Source organism: Lepidothrix coronata, unplaced genomic scaffold (genome assembly GCF_001604755.1).
Source record: "Lepidothrix coronata isolate B3197 unplaced genomic scaffold, Lepidothrix_coronata-1.0 Scaffold58, whole genome shotgun sequence".
In the NCBI taxonomy this organism is placed as follows: Eukaryota; Metazoa; Chordata; class Aves; order Passeriformes; family Pipridae; genus Lepidothrix; species Lepidothrix coronata.
This window is the reverse complement of record NW_016690238.1, coordinates 2,129,361-2,145,106: the sequence shown is the minus strand read 5'-3', so window position 1 is coordinate 2,145,106 and position 15,746 is coordinate 2,129,361. Positions and strand designations below refer to the sequence as shown.

General features: G+C 58.1%; 2 protein-coding genes across 4 annotated transcripts in view; both read left to right on the top strand.

The window, feature by feature from the left end:
* Positions 1-2,249: 2,249 nt before the first annotated feature.
* On the top strand, positions 2,250-12,488 carry PTPN9 (protein tyrosine phosphatase, non-receptor type 9). 3 transcript variants are annotated; one of them, XM_017817024.1, is made up of 13 exons: positions 2,250-2,320; positions 5,870-6,013; positions 6,468-6,557; positions 6,658-6,782; positions 7,357-7,462; positions 8,080-8,190; positions 8,402-8,730; positions 9,106-9,199; positions 9,307-9,376; positions 9,914-9,992; positions 10,251-10,401; positions 10,492-10,699; positions 10,967-12,488. In XM_017817024.1, the coding sequence occupies exons 1-13, from the start codon at positions 2,288-2,290 to the stop codon at positions 11,191-11,193; spliced, it is 1,767 nt and encodes a 588-aa protein (XP_017672513.1). In that variant the 5' UTR covers positions 2,250-2,287; the 3' UTR covers positions 11,194-12,488. The 3 variants fall into 3 exon arrangements, with proteins under 3 accessions (XP_017672513.1, XP_017672512.1, XP_017672511.1); XM_017817023.1 differs by lacking the exon at positions 2,250-2,320 and adding an exon at positions 2,774-3,071; XM_017817022.1 differs by lacking the exon at positions 2,250-2,320 and having other exon boundaries at positions 4,029-6,013.
* Positions 12,489-15,251: 2,763 nt separating this feature from the next.
* The window catches only part of SIN3A (SIN3 transcription regulator family member A), a 32,974-nt gene continuing 32,479 nt past the window's right edge, over positions 15,252-15,746 (top strand). Inside the window, exon 1 of the mRNA XM_017816994.1 lies at positions 15,252-15,277. The gene's annotated coding sequence lies outside the window, so the exon portion shown is untranslated. The remainder of the gene's footprint in view (positions 15,278-15,746) is intronic.

Below are 15,746 nucleotides of genomic sequence, written 5' to 3'. Positions count from 1 at the left end.
CCAAATAGGGATTGAAAAAATCAGTTCCAGCGCTGACTGGAGCAGAGGAAACGCTTACGTGGGTTTGATTCTCTGCACACTGAGTTAGTTTGGTCCCTTCTGTCCCTCTCACCCCAGCCCAATCCCAATTTTTTTTATGCACTGGCTGCTCCTTCTCCCTGGCTTTAAGAGGATGAAATGATTGTTCTCACTGTCGCCAGGTTGGTTTTCAGAGGGAGATTAAAAGGGGAGATGAAACATCAGGCTAAAGGCGGTATTGGGGACTTTCCTCCCAGCTCTCTAGGGAAATGCCCCTGGAGGAGATAGGGAGAGTGGGGATGACCACCCGCAGATAGTGGGGGCACTTGTATCCTGCCCTCACACCCCCACTTTTTCCCAGAAAAAGGCTGATTCTGTGCCAGGCATGCGGGCTGTGTGCAACCATCTGGCTGTGCAGCCGCTATTGATTACACCAGCGGGCAGCAGGAACTGTCCTGGATGCAGGGGGGCTTCCCCGGGAGGGAAGCGGCACCCTTGGCTCTGCAGTGTTTGGAGCTGTCTCTTTCAAACAGCTGCTTATTTTATAATGTTCAGTATTAATTTTTTTGCATGTGAAGCAGCTGGCTCAGGGAAAGATGATAGACACCTTGACTGCCTTATCCCCCCCATCCCTCAAAGGTTCCCACCTTCAGCCTCTCTGGTTGGCAGAGATCTGCAGGGAGAGTGCTGAACAGGAGACTGCACCCAACCTCCTGTCAGCACAGTTTTCCTTCCGTCAGGCAATTAAACCCGGACGTGGGCATCTGGATGGAAGATTTGTGCATCCCTTAAGGCAGAGAAAGCTGCACTCAGGTTACTGCCTCCCAGCAGCCTTCCGAGGTCCTCCGACCAAGGGAAGGAGAGGAAATACTGCCAAATAGGGGCTGTGTGCTCTGATGGATGGAGGAGAACAAGAGGGAAGGGACTGCAGCTCTCCACTGGCTCCAGATGATGCCTCATAGTTTCTCTTTTAAAAGCATGAGCTGGGCTGGTGAAATAAATATTTACATTACAATTCCTGTTGGGAACCAAAGGCTGTGTTTGGAGAGAGGGTGTCAAACGGAAGTCGCCGGGGCCAGTGCAGTTTGATGCTGTGACTGTTCTGTTTGCTGGGTGTGATCCCGTTCCCAGCTGGAACAGGCAGCAGCTCCAGCGGAGGGGATCACGCCCCTCACACCCTCCCCGGCTGCTGAAATTTGGCCTGGGGCAGGAGAGCTGAGCCGGCAGCTCGACGTGGAGACGTGGTCTGGGTCTCTGGGGGACAGAACGAGCCTGGAGCCCTCATCCAGCCGGGGCTCAGCCCCTTCCCTTTGCCCTTCTTCCATTTTCTCCCGGTTAGGTGCACAGGCTCCGGCTGCGGGCACGCTGCCAGTGCAGTGCTCCTCGGCTGAACAAAATGTCCCCTTGTCCCAGGGCCCGGCTTTTTGGTGGGACTGCTGCTGTGCTCCCCGGGAACCCCCCCGCTCCTTCCCGGAGGAGCTTCGGGACTCTCCATCCAGGCACTGACACCTGCGCCCAGCCGGGAAATGCAATTTACGGATTGCAGAGGAGGGAGTGGAAAAGAGGCGCCTGGAAATCCCAGACTGCTGCTCGTGGGGGAAGGCCGCGAGGCTGGAATACCGGCAGGGGAAAATGCTGTGCCGGGAATTTCATCCAGCACCAGCAGGAGAGGAGGATGCTGCCACCATTTTAGCGGCGGTGCTCCCGCCTGCCGCGGCCGGAACTGGGGCTGGGGGAGCCGGGGCGGAGCGGGGCGGGGGGGGGGAGGCGATCGGGCCCCTCCAGCCCCATCCCGGCTGCTGCCCCCCGCTCGCCCCCCCGCCAGAGAGGCCTTCCTGTCCCCCGCCCGCCCTCCGGGGCCGGCCGAGGCGCGGGGAGGGGACGGAGAGGAGGGATCGGGGTGTGCGGGCGCTTCCTGCCGCCGCCCCCGCCGGGGCAGAGCGGAGCGGAGCGGGGCGGGAGCTCGGCCCGGCCCGGCCCAGCCGAGCGGCGCTCCCGGTCCGAGCCAAACTTCCCGGGGTGCTCAGACATACACGCATATCTATATATATATTTTTATATATATATAAAATATAATATATATATTATTATTTTATTTTAATTTTTTCGGCGCTTTCGGCGGGGCCCCCGGGGCGGAGCCGCCTTCGCCGCCGGGAGGGGCCGGTGCCCGCAGCGCCGGGGATGGGCTCCGCCGGGGCGCCCGCCGCTTAGACCGGCCCGGCTCGGCTCATCCCGGCCCGGCTCGGCCCGGCCCGGCCCGCTGCGCAGCATGGCCGCGGAGCTCAGCGCCGAGGAGGAGCAGGTAGGTCCCGCCGGGCTCCCCTTCCCCGGGCCGGGCTGGGCAGGAGCCCGAGCGCTGCACACATCTCCCCCAAACCCCCTCCCGCCGCTCCTTTCCCATCATTTTTTGGCTACCCCGGATGGCAGGGCTGTTTTTTCCCAGCGGGGCGGTTCGCCCCGTGGGAAGCTCTCCACCCTACCCACCCACGCAGCCCACAAACCCACGCAGCCCCCAACCTTACAGCCCCCCATCCACGCAACTCCCCACTGCCCCGCGCTCCAGAAGCCCTTGCAGGGGGCTGCGGTCCCACATCCCCAAAACAGCGCGTCCCTCCTGGCGGGCCTCCCTGCCGTGGGCAGGCTGGCGCGGGGATGGTGCGTGGGGATGGTGCGTGGGGATGTGTGTGCACGCGCTTCCCACGCCCCAGGCCTCCCGTGACGTCCCGGCTTCCTCCGCCGGCCTTGCGTCACCGCGGGAGGATGTTGCTGGGCTCGGGGAGCGGGGCCCAGGAGCCAGCGGGGGCACCTCGGATGGCCGGAGCAATCCCTGGCTGTTCCTTCCTTTGTCCTCATCCCCAGGTTTGCCCACCCGGCTGAGCCGCGGCCACTGGGCTTCCCTCTGGATGGGGATGCGGAGCCTGGCAGCGGGACTGGGCGTGCTGCTGGAGGCTGCCTCTGCCCCACGGCAATGCTCGGGCTGTCACATCGGCCACCTTGGTGGCGTCGGGGGCTGCCGTGCGAAGGCGAAAAGGTCCGGTTTTCCTTCCAAAATGGTTGGGTTTCTCCTTTAAAAATCCTTCATTTCTACATGGAGGTTTAGGAGAGTTGGGACAGAGATCCCGAGTTCCCAAAACCCCCGTGGAGGAGGCCCTCCTGCAGCCTGCACTGGTGCTCAGGAAGTGCAGGCTTTTTCCTCCTGGGAGCAGTACTGCTATCTCCAGGGTGATAAAATCCCAAGGAATGGGGGGTGTTCTTGCCCTCCGTCCCTGCAGGTGCCTGAGATTTGCTTTTCTTCTGTGTTGTGAAGGCGGCAAAGCTTCCAGCAATGGGTTTTAACAGAGCCTGCGGGGGCAGGGAGGGTTGGTTTGCAGCAGGAGCTGTAACTGGGCCCGTGTCCCAGCAGGGGGATCTGAGATGTTTGGTTCATGCAGGAATATTGGATGGAGAAGGTGAAGGTATGTTTGCAGTAGTGGCTCCAGGTTTGGGTCATCATCCTGGCGTGGGGAAGGCTGCCTTCAGTGATGCCCTCGGTGGCTTGGAAGCCAAAATAGTGGAAGCTTCCCTCTTTTCGTGGGTGGTTTGGGCTGGGACATCCCCTTCCTGCCATCCCTCATCCTTTTCATGACCGTCAGGATTTCCTCTGCTCTCCCCTGTTACTGACAGCAAGGCAGGGGAAATTCACCCCTCTCCTCTCCCTGCAAGTCTTGGGACATCTCTGCCCGCTCTCTGCAGTTCCCTCCCTAGCTTATCCCAGAGGAGCCAAACCGTTTTTCCTCGAGGTTTTCAGCCCAGCTGCAGTTTTCACGGATTTATCCCCCCATTCCCCGGGATGAAGAAGAAGAAGGGTAGGTTTGCTGCCTGGGGGAGGAGGGCTGGAAGAGCCCCCATGTCCCAGCAGCGGTGGCTTTGTCACCGCCCTGCCGCGGCACAGCAGAGCGGGGACACGGATGACGGCAGCACTCCAAAGACCAGCATTGTTCCAAACGCCCGACCACAATTTCACTCACAGTGCTGCTGGAACAGGGCTTCTTGCTGCAGGTCTGGGTCATGGGCTTTGTTTTGGCGTGTGGAGCAATCCCTGCTCCACTAGGATTGATACCTGCATAAATCCGTGTGGGATCAGGGCTGGGAGTAGATAATGAGAGCCAGTGGAGTGCACGAAGGGGGCAGAGCTGTGGTTGATAGCGCCTGGCTCCCTGCTGTTGAATGTCGGCACTGGTAAGTTTGGAATTTGGTTTTGTTCCCAGGGATAGCTGAAATTCATGGCTGAGCTGCCCTGCAAAGCCAGCGCTTGTTCTTGTGCATCTTCCCCCTTGCAAAAAGCCTGGCACCCCTCATGAGGGATGCTGGAAGCGGGACTGTGTGAAGTGTGATGGGTTAGATGCGGAGGAAGGAGACCTGAACCACATGTTGCATCCTCTCCTCACTGCCACTGTGCCCCTTGGCCCCTCTTCCCATCGTCTGGGGCCTCCCTTTCCATCATCCTGGGGTATCATTACCATCCCAGGCTGCAGTGTTGGCTCTGGTCTCCATCCAAGGGCAGTGGCAGTGTACCTGGCGCTCACCTCCATCCCTGGGCCATCCTGCACATGCTGGGGAAGGAGCATCTAGCATCTCCACTGTTATTTTGCACTTGCATCCCCAGCCCTAGATTCTGGGGATGCCTTGGAGGAGCGGAGGTACAGCCAGGATATACTGGATAGGATATATTTGTGGATAGGATATATTCCTATATACATACATGTGGATGTGTGCTGTGTTAAGGCTGAAGATGGTTCCTGTATTGCCCCATTTATTTTCCCCTGTGCTCTCCCAGGAGTTAGGGTGCTCCTGGCTGTGAAGTGCTGGGGGAGAGACCCCTCAGATGAGCTGGGCTCCTTCAGCTCATCCCACGAGAAGGGCTCACTGCCCCTGCTGAGCCTCGTGCCGCCGATAAACCCCAGCCCTTCGCTTCCTCCTGTCGGAAGTCATTAACACCAACAACCTTTTCTGGCTCAATAGCTCCCAGTAGCTCTGAATAGCTCCCAGTAACTTCGTGCTGCAGCCTGACATCCAACACCACCGTCTGCCTGTGCTCCCTGCTCCTGGAGCCAGCCTTCAGCACTCCCTGTCCCTCCTCCTCCTCCTCCTCCTTGGATGACACTGCCATCCTCCACTCTAGAGAGGATAGAAGCTCCTCCATTTTGGGGTGTGCCCCCGATGAGAATGAGGCATTTTGGGAACTCCCTCCATCCTGCCTGTATCCTTTGAGCAGGATGTGGTGGAAGGCTGTGCTGTGCTTCCCCATCTCCCCTGGGACTCCCGTGTGGGACAGGGGATAAATATGCAGCAGAAAGCAAAGCTGCATCCTGGAGCCCTCCTGGTCTTCCATGGCCATGTGAAACTGGTGTTATTGGGCGAGCTGGTCCATGTCCTGTAACAGGTCAAAGTGTCAGCCCTCCATGCTCTTTACCTGTGCTCCCACAGCCAGGTTTGCTGCTCCAAGGAGGAGCTGCAGCCCCAGGAGCTGCCAGCTGCTGCCAGCGGATGGGTACCTGCTGTGCTGTTTTTGCTGTGTCTGAACAGGAATTTGATGCCTGTAAAATGCTCCTCTTGCTCTCCCTTTCCCTTCCATGAGTGTCCCCCAGCCCCAAGGCCATTCTTCCTACCACTGTCTCCCTTTCCCATGCTGATTTTTCCCCCGTCTCCATCCCCACTGCCCTTACCCCTTTTGTTGTGGAGCTCTCCTCTTCACCCTGAGGAGCTGCTGGGTTTGCTGAGGACTGTAGCTCCCACCATGGCCAGGGATGCTCCTCGGGCTCTCCTCTTCCTCCCACCCTGTCTCACTGCATGCCCCTGGTCTCTTCCACAGGCAACCAAGCAGTTCCTGGAGGAGATCAACAAGTGGACAGGCCAGTATAATGTGTCCCCGCTCTCCTGGAATGTGGCTGTCAAGTTCCTCATGGCCCGCAAGTTCGACGTCCTGCGGGCCATCGAGCTCTTCCACTCCTACCGGGTAAGTGAGTGGGGCCAGGACCCCCCTGGGTAAGGGATTCCAGCTCTGAGGGAGATCTCTGCTCCAGAGGACTACCCTCCCCCCACTCTTTTTTCTTTTTCCCACTCCCATATAAGTTTTATCCAGCTGGAAAATCCTTTTTCAGCCAAGGCGGGTCACCATGGAGATCTCACTGATCCCAATCCCCTCCCCTCTGCTGAGAGCAGCTCACAAGGTGCCCTCCCGACCCGTGTATTCTGCCCATAGGGCATCTCCCTGTATATTAAGGATTTAGATCCATATATGTCCTTCCCAGCCTGGTTTTGCAAAGCTGCTCCTCCCCATGCTGGAGTGCGTGCTGGAAAATGGGCTCATGGAGCAGAGGTTCCCTCAGAGGGCTGGGTGCCCCATGGGGGGTGGTGGGTGGACAGCTGGGGTACCCGTGCCCCCCATCATGCCAGCTCCCTGCCCGCAGGAGACACGGCTGAAGGAGGGAATTGTGAAGCTGAAGCCACACGAGGAGCCGCTGCGCTCGGAGCTGCTCAGCGGGAAGTTCACCATTCTGGTAGGTGGGGTGTACCCCCCCAGGTTATCCCAGCTGGGTGGCTCATCCTTGCTCCCCTCCGCGTGGCTGCAGCAGAAGCCTGACCCTGTTTCCTCGGCAGAGCGTGCGGGACCCCTCGGGAGCCTCTATCGCCCTGTTCACAGCCAAGCTGCACCACCCCAGCAAGAGTGTGCAGCACGTGGTGCTCCAGGCACTCTTCTACCTGCTGGACCAAGCCGTGGAGAGGTGAGCCTGCCTCTGCCGAGGTGCCCTGTCTCACGCTGGTGGGTCCCTGGGGAGCCCCTTCCCTCCCAGGGTGGTCACTGCTCCCCATGGCTTGAAATTCCCTGGTTTGAACTCCAGCCGCTCTTCCCATGGAGGTGTTCAGCCAGGGAACAAAATCCCCTGTGCCATGAACCAGGCTCTTCTGCAGCCTCGCCCTGTCTATGCCCTGGGTTCAGTTTAGAAAAGCCCCAGATTCCTGCAGGCTTTGGCTGGGGAGGAGGCAGCCCTGCTGTCAGACAGGCGTAATGTGAGTCCTGCCAAAAATATAAAGCCGGGACATTCCCGCCCTATCCCCCCTCCCCAGCCCCCTGCTGGGCTCTTTCTGTTTTTGACCTTACCCATCATGGGTGGTAACACTGAGACAGGCTTAAATGAAGGTTGTAGGAAGAGGTGTGGTGGAGCAGCTGGAAGTGAGGTTTGGGTCTGTGAGTCCTTCTGGAAGCACAGAAAGGGATTTTTAGGGGTCAGTGTGGGGCAGAGGTGCTGCTGCAGGAGTCATGTTGTGGAGTCGATGTTGCTCTTTCCTCTCTCTCAGCTTTGAGACGCAAAGGAATGGGCTGGTGTTCATCTACGACATGGCAGGGTCACAGTACACCAACTTTGAGCTGGACCTCAGCAAGAAGATCCTCAACCTGCTTAAGGTGATGTCCGGGGTGACCCCGTGTCCAGGGACAGTGCATGGGCCACTCGCGCTCACTGAGAACCCGAAGACATGTGGTTTTGGCATCAGTTTTCACCCCAGACCATGCTGACCATGTCTTGGCTGAGGAGCACAGGCTCCAGCCCCGCAGGACCTCAGGAAGGCACTGGGAGCCTGCCAGGCTGGACCCAGCTGAGGCTGAGGCTGTGTGTCCCGCGGGCACACAGAAGAGATCAGCTGTCCCCGGGCCAGATTCCTCTCACAGCTGCTGGCAGCGCTTTTGGGAAAACAGATGCAAATTATTTTTTAATCATGCTGGCATTTGGTGCCTTCTCTGGAAAAAAACAGTAACAGTAAATGCTGGCCAGGGTGTGTTCTCTGCACAATCCCAGTTCCTGGTCTTCACCTCTCCCCTGCGGAGACAAGCCCTCTGCCTACCTAATTCCAAGGAAGTAATTTGTTTCCGTATTGGCTCACAGAAACAAGCACAACCGTGAGCGTGCGAGGAATGCTTTGGATGTGGCGTTGCCACCACAGGGTCCCTTTGCTGGTTGTCACCTCTGCTGGGACGTCTCCCCAGCCAGCAGAGTGGATCTGACCCCCTCCTCCTGCCTGCAGGGTGCCTTCCCAGCTCGGCTCAAGAAAGTTTTCATCGTGGGAGCGCCCATGTGGTTCCGCGTGCCCTACTCCATCATCAGCCTGCTGCTGAAGGAGAAGCTGCGGGAGCGGGTGAGTGGGGACCCTCCTGGCACAGGACCCTCGGCAGGGAGGGCTGAGGCTGCTTTCCCTTTGGGACAGGATGGTGGAAGCAGCTTGTGCCGCTCAGCCCCATCTGCTGGAAGCCGCTGAGCACCAGACCTTTGGCATCCCTGTCCCGAACCCCAGTGAATCCTCTCCAACTTTCTTGGAGTGACCCCTGCCTTTCCTCTTCCTCACACAGGTGCAGATGGTGAAGATGTCAGAGCTGAAGGAACACCTGCCACGGGAATGCCTCCCGGAGTACCTTGGGGGGTCCCTCAAACTGGACCCTCTGAGCTGGAACTGCCGGTTCCTGCCCCAGCAGAATGGGCACCCTGACCCCCTGGACGAGCTCATCCTGGTGCCGCTGGCGGCCCCCAAAGATAACGGCTCTGTCCACGTCCCCGGGCCCAAGTCCATGACCCTCCAGGAGCTACTGGATCATGTCAGTCACAAGCAGAAACAGGGCATCTATGAAGAGTATGAAGATATTCGGCGCAGGAGCCCAACTGGCACCTTTGTCTGCTCTTTGTGAGTTGGGGGAAAGACGTCAGGAGCCCCTCTCACCCCAAAAAGCTGAGTGCCCCCCACACACACACTTCTGCTGCTGGATGGTGGTCCATCGGTCTCTTTAGGGTGTGGTACTTTGGGTTAGCAACAGAGAACCCCGGCCTAGGGATGGTGTGAGCCCACTTTGTAGGTCCTGCAGCCCCCCAGGGTAGGAGGGAGCCACAGGGAACAGCAGGGACCAGGACCTGGCCGGGACTCCACCTCCTGAGGCTTTGACCAGGTGATGGCAGCAGAGCCTAGGCTACAGGCTCCAGAGGTTTGTGCAGAGGGAGGGCATGCTGCCTTTGCCTTCACTGCCTGGAAAACATCACTGCTTCCCTCTCCCCTCCCTCCCAGGGCACCCTACAACCAGGAGAAGAACCGGTATGGGGACGTGCCCTGCCTGGACCAAACCCGTGTCAAGCTGGCAAAGCCATACAGTCGCCCGGAGGTGAGGCAGCCTGGGATGGAAACTCACAGTCCTGCAGGAAGCTGACACAGCTGTCCTGGACACAGGGTTCTGGAAGCCTTATCTCATCCACGCTTTTCTCCCTGCAGCTGACTGACTACATCAACGCAAGCTTCATGGATGGCTACAAGCAGAGGAACGCTTACATTGGCACTCAGGGTATGGCCCGAGCCTCTGAGAGGTTATTCTGCTCCTGATGCAGCTGTGGGCTTCACCTTCCTGCCCAGTGGCAGCCACCAGCCGTGGTGGGGGACATCCCAGGAGAAGGACCCTACAGTGCCCAGCAGGTCCCCCTTCTCTCTGGGTATATTTACTCCTCCCTGGGTATATTTATTTCCCTCCCAGTCTCCAACCAGGAGGGAGTGGAGCTTCTCCTGGGAGAGAGCGAGTGGATGCATCCTCCTCCATCCACGATAGCAGCCCCCTCCCTTCTTCCCCTATCCCAGCCCTGGATTTGCCCCATCTTCCCAGGGATGAGCAGAGATGGGGGATCAGTGCTGAGCCGTAGGGATTCGGTGCTGGGGGGGCAATCAGTGGCAGCTCCAGGCAGGGCAGGTGGAGCCAAACCTGGGTCAGTCCCAACAGGAAGGGACTGTGGTTCCCTGTGGGGATGATGGGGGGCTGGTGGAGCAGCTGGGCAAAGGGGTTTGCCCAAATCCATTAGGTTTTGGGCTGAAGTGTGGATTGTCCCTGCAGGGCCTCTGGAAAACACCTATGGTGACTTCTGGCGCATGGTGTGGGAGCAGAACGTCCTGGTGATAGTGATGACAACCCGGTGAGTGCTCATGGAGGGACACAGACCTCTTTTTCTGTGCAAAATGAGCATTTTTGGTGCGGGATGAGCAGTGCTGGGCTCCGTGCAGTGATGCTGCAGCCGAGGTGCCAGCCAGAGCTCCACAGCGGGGGGGCATCGCATCAAGAACAGACAGTTTGGTCCCTGCGGGATTCCTGAAGGACCAAGGCTGAGTGGCATGGGACATATCCCAAGCAGAGCAAGAAGGACATGACCAGCTTGTCCTTGTCCTGCTCTCAGGCTAGAGGAGGGAGGCAGGAGGAAGTGTGGCCAGTACTGGCCCCTGGAGAAGGATTTCCAGGTGTGCTTCGGGGCCCTGACCATCACCAACCTGGGCGTGGAGAACCTCAGCCATTACAAGAAAACCATTCTGGAGATCCACAGCTCGGAGGTGCGTGGCCACAGCTGCCTGGTTGGGGACAGCACGGGGGCACGGTGGGTCCGAGGAGGGGAGAGGATCTAATTCCCCTGCTTTCCCCAGACCAGGGAGCGGCGGCTGGTGTCCCACTTCCAGTACCTGAGCTGGCCAGATTATGGCGTTCCTTCCTCCGCCGCCACGCTCATTGACTTTTTGGGGGCTGTGAAGCAGCAGCAGAGGGTGGCTGTCAGCACCCTGGGACCTCGCTTCAAGGGTCACCCCAGGGGACCACCGGTCGTGGTCCACTGCAGCGCCGGCATCGGCAGGACAGGTAACGGGTGCAGTGGAGGTCTTGGGGGTGGTGAGATGACAAGTCCAGCTTCCCTGGGACATTTCCGTCCCAGGGATCCACGGTGTGTTTGCAAACTGGTTGACCTGGGATGCACATCCTCAGGACTTAGCACAGCCATCAGACCTGGGAGAATTCTGCAGATGCCTGTGCGAGATCGGTGTGGGGCTGAGAACCACCGCTCCAGTTCTCGCAAGGGGCAGCGACGGCGCAGTTTGGTGGCTGATGCCGTCCCGTTGTTGTCCCCAGGTACCTTTTGTGCACTGGACATCTGCCTGTCGCAGCTGCAGGACGTGGGTACTCTGAACATCTACCAGACGGTGCTACGCATGCGGACCCAGCGCGCCTTCAGCATCCAGACCCCCGAGCAGTATTACTTCTGCTACACTGCCATCCTCGAGCACGCCCAGCGTGAGGGCCTGCTGCTCGCCAACCACAGCCGGGCTGCCCAGGAGAAGAGCTCGCCAGGGCACTGAGATCCCCCACCTCCCTGCAGACACCCCCTTCCCATCCTCCGGGGGCTGCCTGAGCTGCCTTGGTGTCTGCCAGGACTCAGCTGAGCTGTTGGGGCAGCGGTGCCAGAGCACCTCAGCTGTTAGCACTGCTATGGAACTGTGCCTTATTCAACCCAAACAGTAGCTGCCACTCACCGGCACGGGAAGGGGCTCTTGCTCCTCCCCGTTGTGTTTTGGTTGGGTTTGGTTGCGTGTGGAGGTGGTTTGTCTTCTCTTCAAGTTGAGGTTTTTTTTTTTATTTTGTTATTTTGTTGTTGTTGGGACCACCTAAGCTGTACCTAGAGAGGGGCTTTGCAAAGTCCTAGAAAATGTATTCCCACTCCTGGGGCTGGGGGAGAGGTGTGTGCTTTGGTCTCACCTGCCACTCCCTCTGTGTGTCTGTATGTATGTGTGTATATAATATACCCCTGCTCTGCTCCCCCGGCTATTATATAGATACATATATACAAGTTCCCCTTTAGCAGCTCCCGAGGATTCTCACTGTCCTGCCACCTCACTGCTGTGATCCCTGGAGCGGTGAGTTTGGTCCTGGCTCTGTCTTATCTTCCCCCTTCCCCTTTTTTCCCCTCATGGGCAGCACTGGGACGTGGTACCCACTCTCATGCCTGTCCCACTGGAGGCATGAGGATGCTTGGTGGTGTCCCCCCCCATTTCCTTGTCTCATCTTCCCTGTGGAGACAGCAGCTCTGCTCCCAGGAGGATCTGGAGGATTTGGGTTGTTGGAGGGGTGTGAAGCTCACAGGCATTCCCTGCCCCTTGGGGCACCGCCACAGGAGTCACTTGGTACGAGGTGATGGGGACACAGGGACCAACTGGCTCACCAGGTTGCCTGGCTTTCCCAAGCAGCCACTGGGAACCTGCAGGCCCAGCCCTGCACTGAGTCACAGGCCGGGAAAGTGCTGAGCAAGAATAAACCCCAAACCCTGGAGAGGCAATGAGCCTTAGCCCCGGCCCCCACCACCACCTGGGCCTCCCCAGCTTTATACTGTAATAAGATCTTTGAATGTGTATATTCTTATTTTTTTATAATCTTGGCGGGGGGGTGGGTAGTTTTCATTTTGTAGTTCTTTTTTTGAGTTTTTTTGGTTGTTTTTGTTTTTTTTTAATTTAACATTAACTTGATCCAAGCCAGAACCAGAAGTATTTGTAAATGTTCCTATTTTGCTCCTGTTCAGAGAAACCTTTCTGTTGTTGTTCCTTTTTTGGGGGTTGTTTTGTTTTTTATTTGTATTGATATATAAATATACTACCAGTGACCAGTACTCTGCTGTAATGGGGGCATTGGGCAGGAAAGGAGAAGGAGGAAGTTTAGGGCTTTGCACAGGCTGTGATCCCCAAAAACAAGCTGGCTGCATCCCTGGGGACACAGTGACTTTGAGGGGTGTGAAGCTTTATTTGGGGCTGCTCCTGGCCTGGGTGAGGCTGAGACAGAGATAACCAGGCTGCAGGCAGCTTTCCTGGGTGGGCAGGATAGTGGCAGGAGGGAAAGCAGCACGATGGGCTGTGCCTGGTAGCTGGAGCCTCCCTGCTCCGAGCTCCTGCCTCTTTTCCCAGGGCCTTGCCAAGCCCCAGAGCATCAGTCTCCTGTCTGGCCACCGCATCTGCCTGCTGCTGCCTTTCGCTGCAGGATTTGGGGGTGAGGGCATCGCCCCTGTGCTGCTGGACTTGCTCTGAGCAGGCATGTAGGGCACAAAAATTAGGGAGAATTCCCGGGCTGCCAGCCAGATCTAGCACCTTCAGGTGCAAGTGGTGCCAGTTCCAGAGTAGCAGCTACAGCCTAAGGCTTTGGGATGAGGGAAGCAAAAAGGCAGCTCGTGCAAATGAAGCCCTAGAGTCAGTGAGAGAGCTTGTGCCCCAGAACAGGGCAGCTGGCAAGTGTGAAGAGCACCACCTGTGTTTGCTCAGCTGGAGTCTGTCTGGGACTGGCAGAGAAAGCAGCTTTCCCTGTGCTCTGGGCATGGACTGGCTTGGCTGTGCCAAACTGGGGCCAGACGCAAGGGCTGGAAGGCTGGAAAAGAACCACAGGCAGCAGGGAATCCATCTGGAATCCCTGCATGTCCCAGTGCCCAGGGGTGCATGAGAGGTGGGTGTTCTAAGCATCCCTAGAGCTGTGCACATCCTGCCTGTGAGCAGTTCCGTTTTAGGTGCAGTGTCCCATCCTTCCAGGTACCATTTCCCACCCAGCTGTGCTCCCAGAGCAGCATCAGCCCAGGCAGCGTGACCTGCAGAGCAGCTCCTCCTGCTCAGGCTGCCCTCACCTTCCTTTCGGGCACCCCTTGCAGGTTGGCTCCTCCTCTGAAGGAAGGATCACTGGGCCCTCCCTCCTTGCTGCCAAACTTCTTCACCCAGCTGGGTTTTCTTCTTGACACACATGGAGAAAGGGAGTATTTGCAGCTGCTTGTCAGACACGTGCTGTCAGCAGCAGCTCTCTGCAGCTCAGCGGGGCTCTTGGCAAAGTGTTGGCTGCAGATCTGAAAGCTGCAGGTCATGCCAAGTGTCCCTGTGGCCCCGCAAATGTGCCCAGTCTCCCACAGGCTGCGAAATCCAAACCAAGCCCGCACTGTGCACATGGTAAAGGTGGTTGTGCCTTTTAGCTCAATTCCACAGTAGGCACAGAGAACCAAAACTTTTCCAAGGAGACCTGTGACCTGGATGTCTGATAGGATTACTAGACGGAGGAGAGGAGAGAGATGGAAATCACTGCCACGGGCTCTAAATGGGAACGGCTTGGATATGCCGCTGCCACAGACCTCGGCAGCTACCTCCCTTCAAGGAGAGATGGAGATCCCACCTGTGCCAGAGGCAGAGGAAAGGGCTGTAAGCCTTTTCCATGGAAGTACAACCCACAGACTCACCCCCTGTTCCTGACTATTCCCAGGGCTGTGTTTCTTGTCAAAACGAGCATTTTCAGTCCTCTTGCACAACACGAGGTTTTGTTCCATCCATTCCTTCTCCCTGTGCCAGTAGATCCTGCTCAGCACAGAAATGTAGATTTCTCTGGAAATGGTCACTTCATGCAGACAGCCATAAATTACTGGAAATAAAAGCTTTGTGTTGTTTGAAGAGCAGTGGGGAAAAATGGGCTGCTGAGCACAGGCAGACTGATGCCTGCAGCATCTCCCTTTCCTGGTGTGCCCCAGGGACGGGGATCAGCCACCACTGGCAAAACTCGCAGCATGGACAATTCCAAGAATGTGAAATCCGAAGTGCTGCTCAAGTGTGGAAATGGGGATTTAAAGCCATTGCAGGAAATCCCAAAGCGGCGCTGCCAATCCCTGTGCCCACCTGTTTCATTTGGCTTTCTTAGCTGCATGCACACCTCCTCGCTAATTATGATTACTTAAGTGCTTGTAATTTTGAGTCCTGGGAGTTTGGGAAGCGTTTAACTCCGGAGCACTTAATTTCCCAGCCCTTCTCCTTCTTTGCCTCTGGTTTCCAAGGCTCAGGCTCGATCTCCAGCGGCACAGCATCCCGTGAAGGTTCAAACCCCGCTGACCAGAGCCCTTCCAGCAGCTAAACCGAGCTGCAGCTCCTGGACACATAGGAGAGACCCTCCTCTGCTGTGCCTGCTTGTCCTGGCAGCAGCTGGCTGCCTGCTCCCTGACCAGGCTGAGAAAGGGAAAAAGAGATGGAAAGAAAAAAAAAACCGAGAGATTTAAACCTCGTTTGATGGCTGAAATACATATTTTAACAGAAGCGTGTGTGTCCGTATTTCACCCGTCCTGAGCACGCTCTGGATGCCCAGATGAGCACTAACGGGCGGTGAGGCCTGGATCCTCCAGCCTTGGTGTGTTGAACCCGGCAACTCCCTCGATAACTTTCTAAAAGGAGAAAAAACCACGATAATTAAACACATTAACCTCCCACCTCCACCTCCCGTCTTAGCGGAGGGGACCGCTCGCCACCCCCGCCGTGATCCGCTCCCTCACACCGCCCCCCCCGCCCCCGCCGTGGGCGGCGCGGCCGTGACGATCGGCACGGCGGGGCCAATCCGCTCCGGGGGGAGTTCCCCCTCCATTCAGGGCTGCTCGCCTGCGCGTTGAGGGTATGTAACAGCTGCTTTCCCCACACACACTTTCCCAGTTTCCCCCTCTCCCCCTTCACGGGGATCGCTTCCCACGGGGCGGGGGGGGCCGGGAAGCCGAGGGACGAGGGACGGGAAGTGCGCGCGCGCGCGCTCCGGATCCCGCCGGCGGGAAGCGCGCGACGTATGGCGGGGGGGGAGCGAGTCACTGAGTGTGTGTGTGGGGGGGTAGAGCGGCTGCCGCGCTGGCCACGCCCCCTCCCCGCCACCCCATTGGCTGCGAAGGCGGATGGTAACGCCCCCCGCGGCGCCGCGCGCGCGCCGCCCACGCCCCCCCCCCCGTGCGTGCGTGCGTGCGTGTGAGTGTGTGTGTATGTGTGTGTGTGTGTGTGCGTGTGTGAGAGTGTGTGCGCCGTGTCCCCCCCGCACGTGTAACCGACCCGCCCCACGTGGGGCGCCGCCATCCCGGAAGTGAAGGGGTCGGGGACAA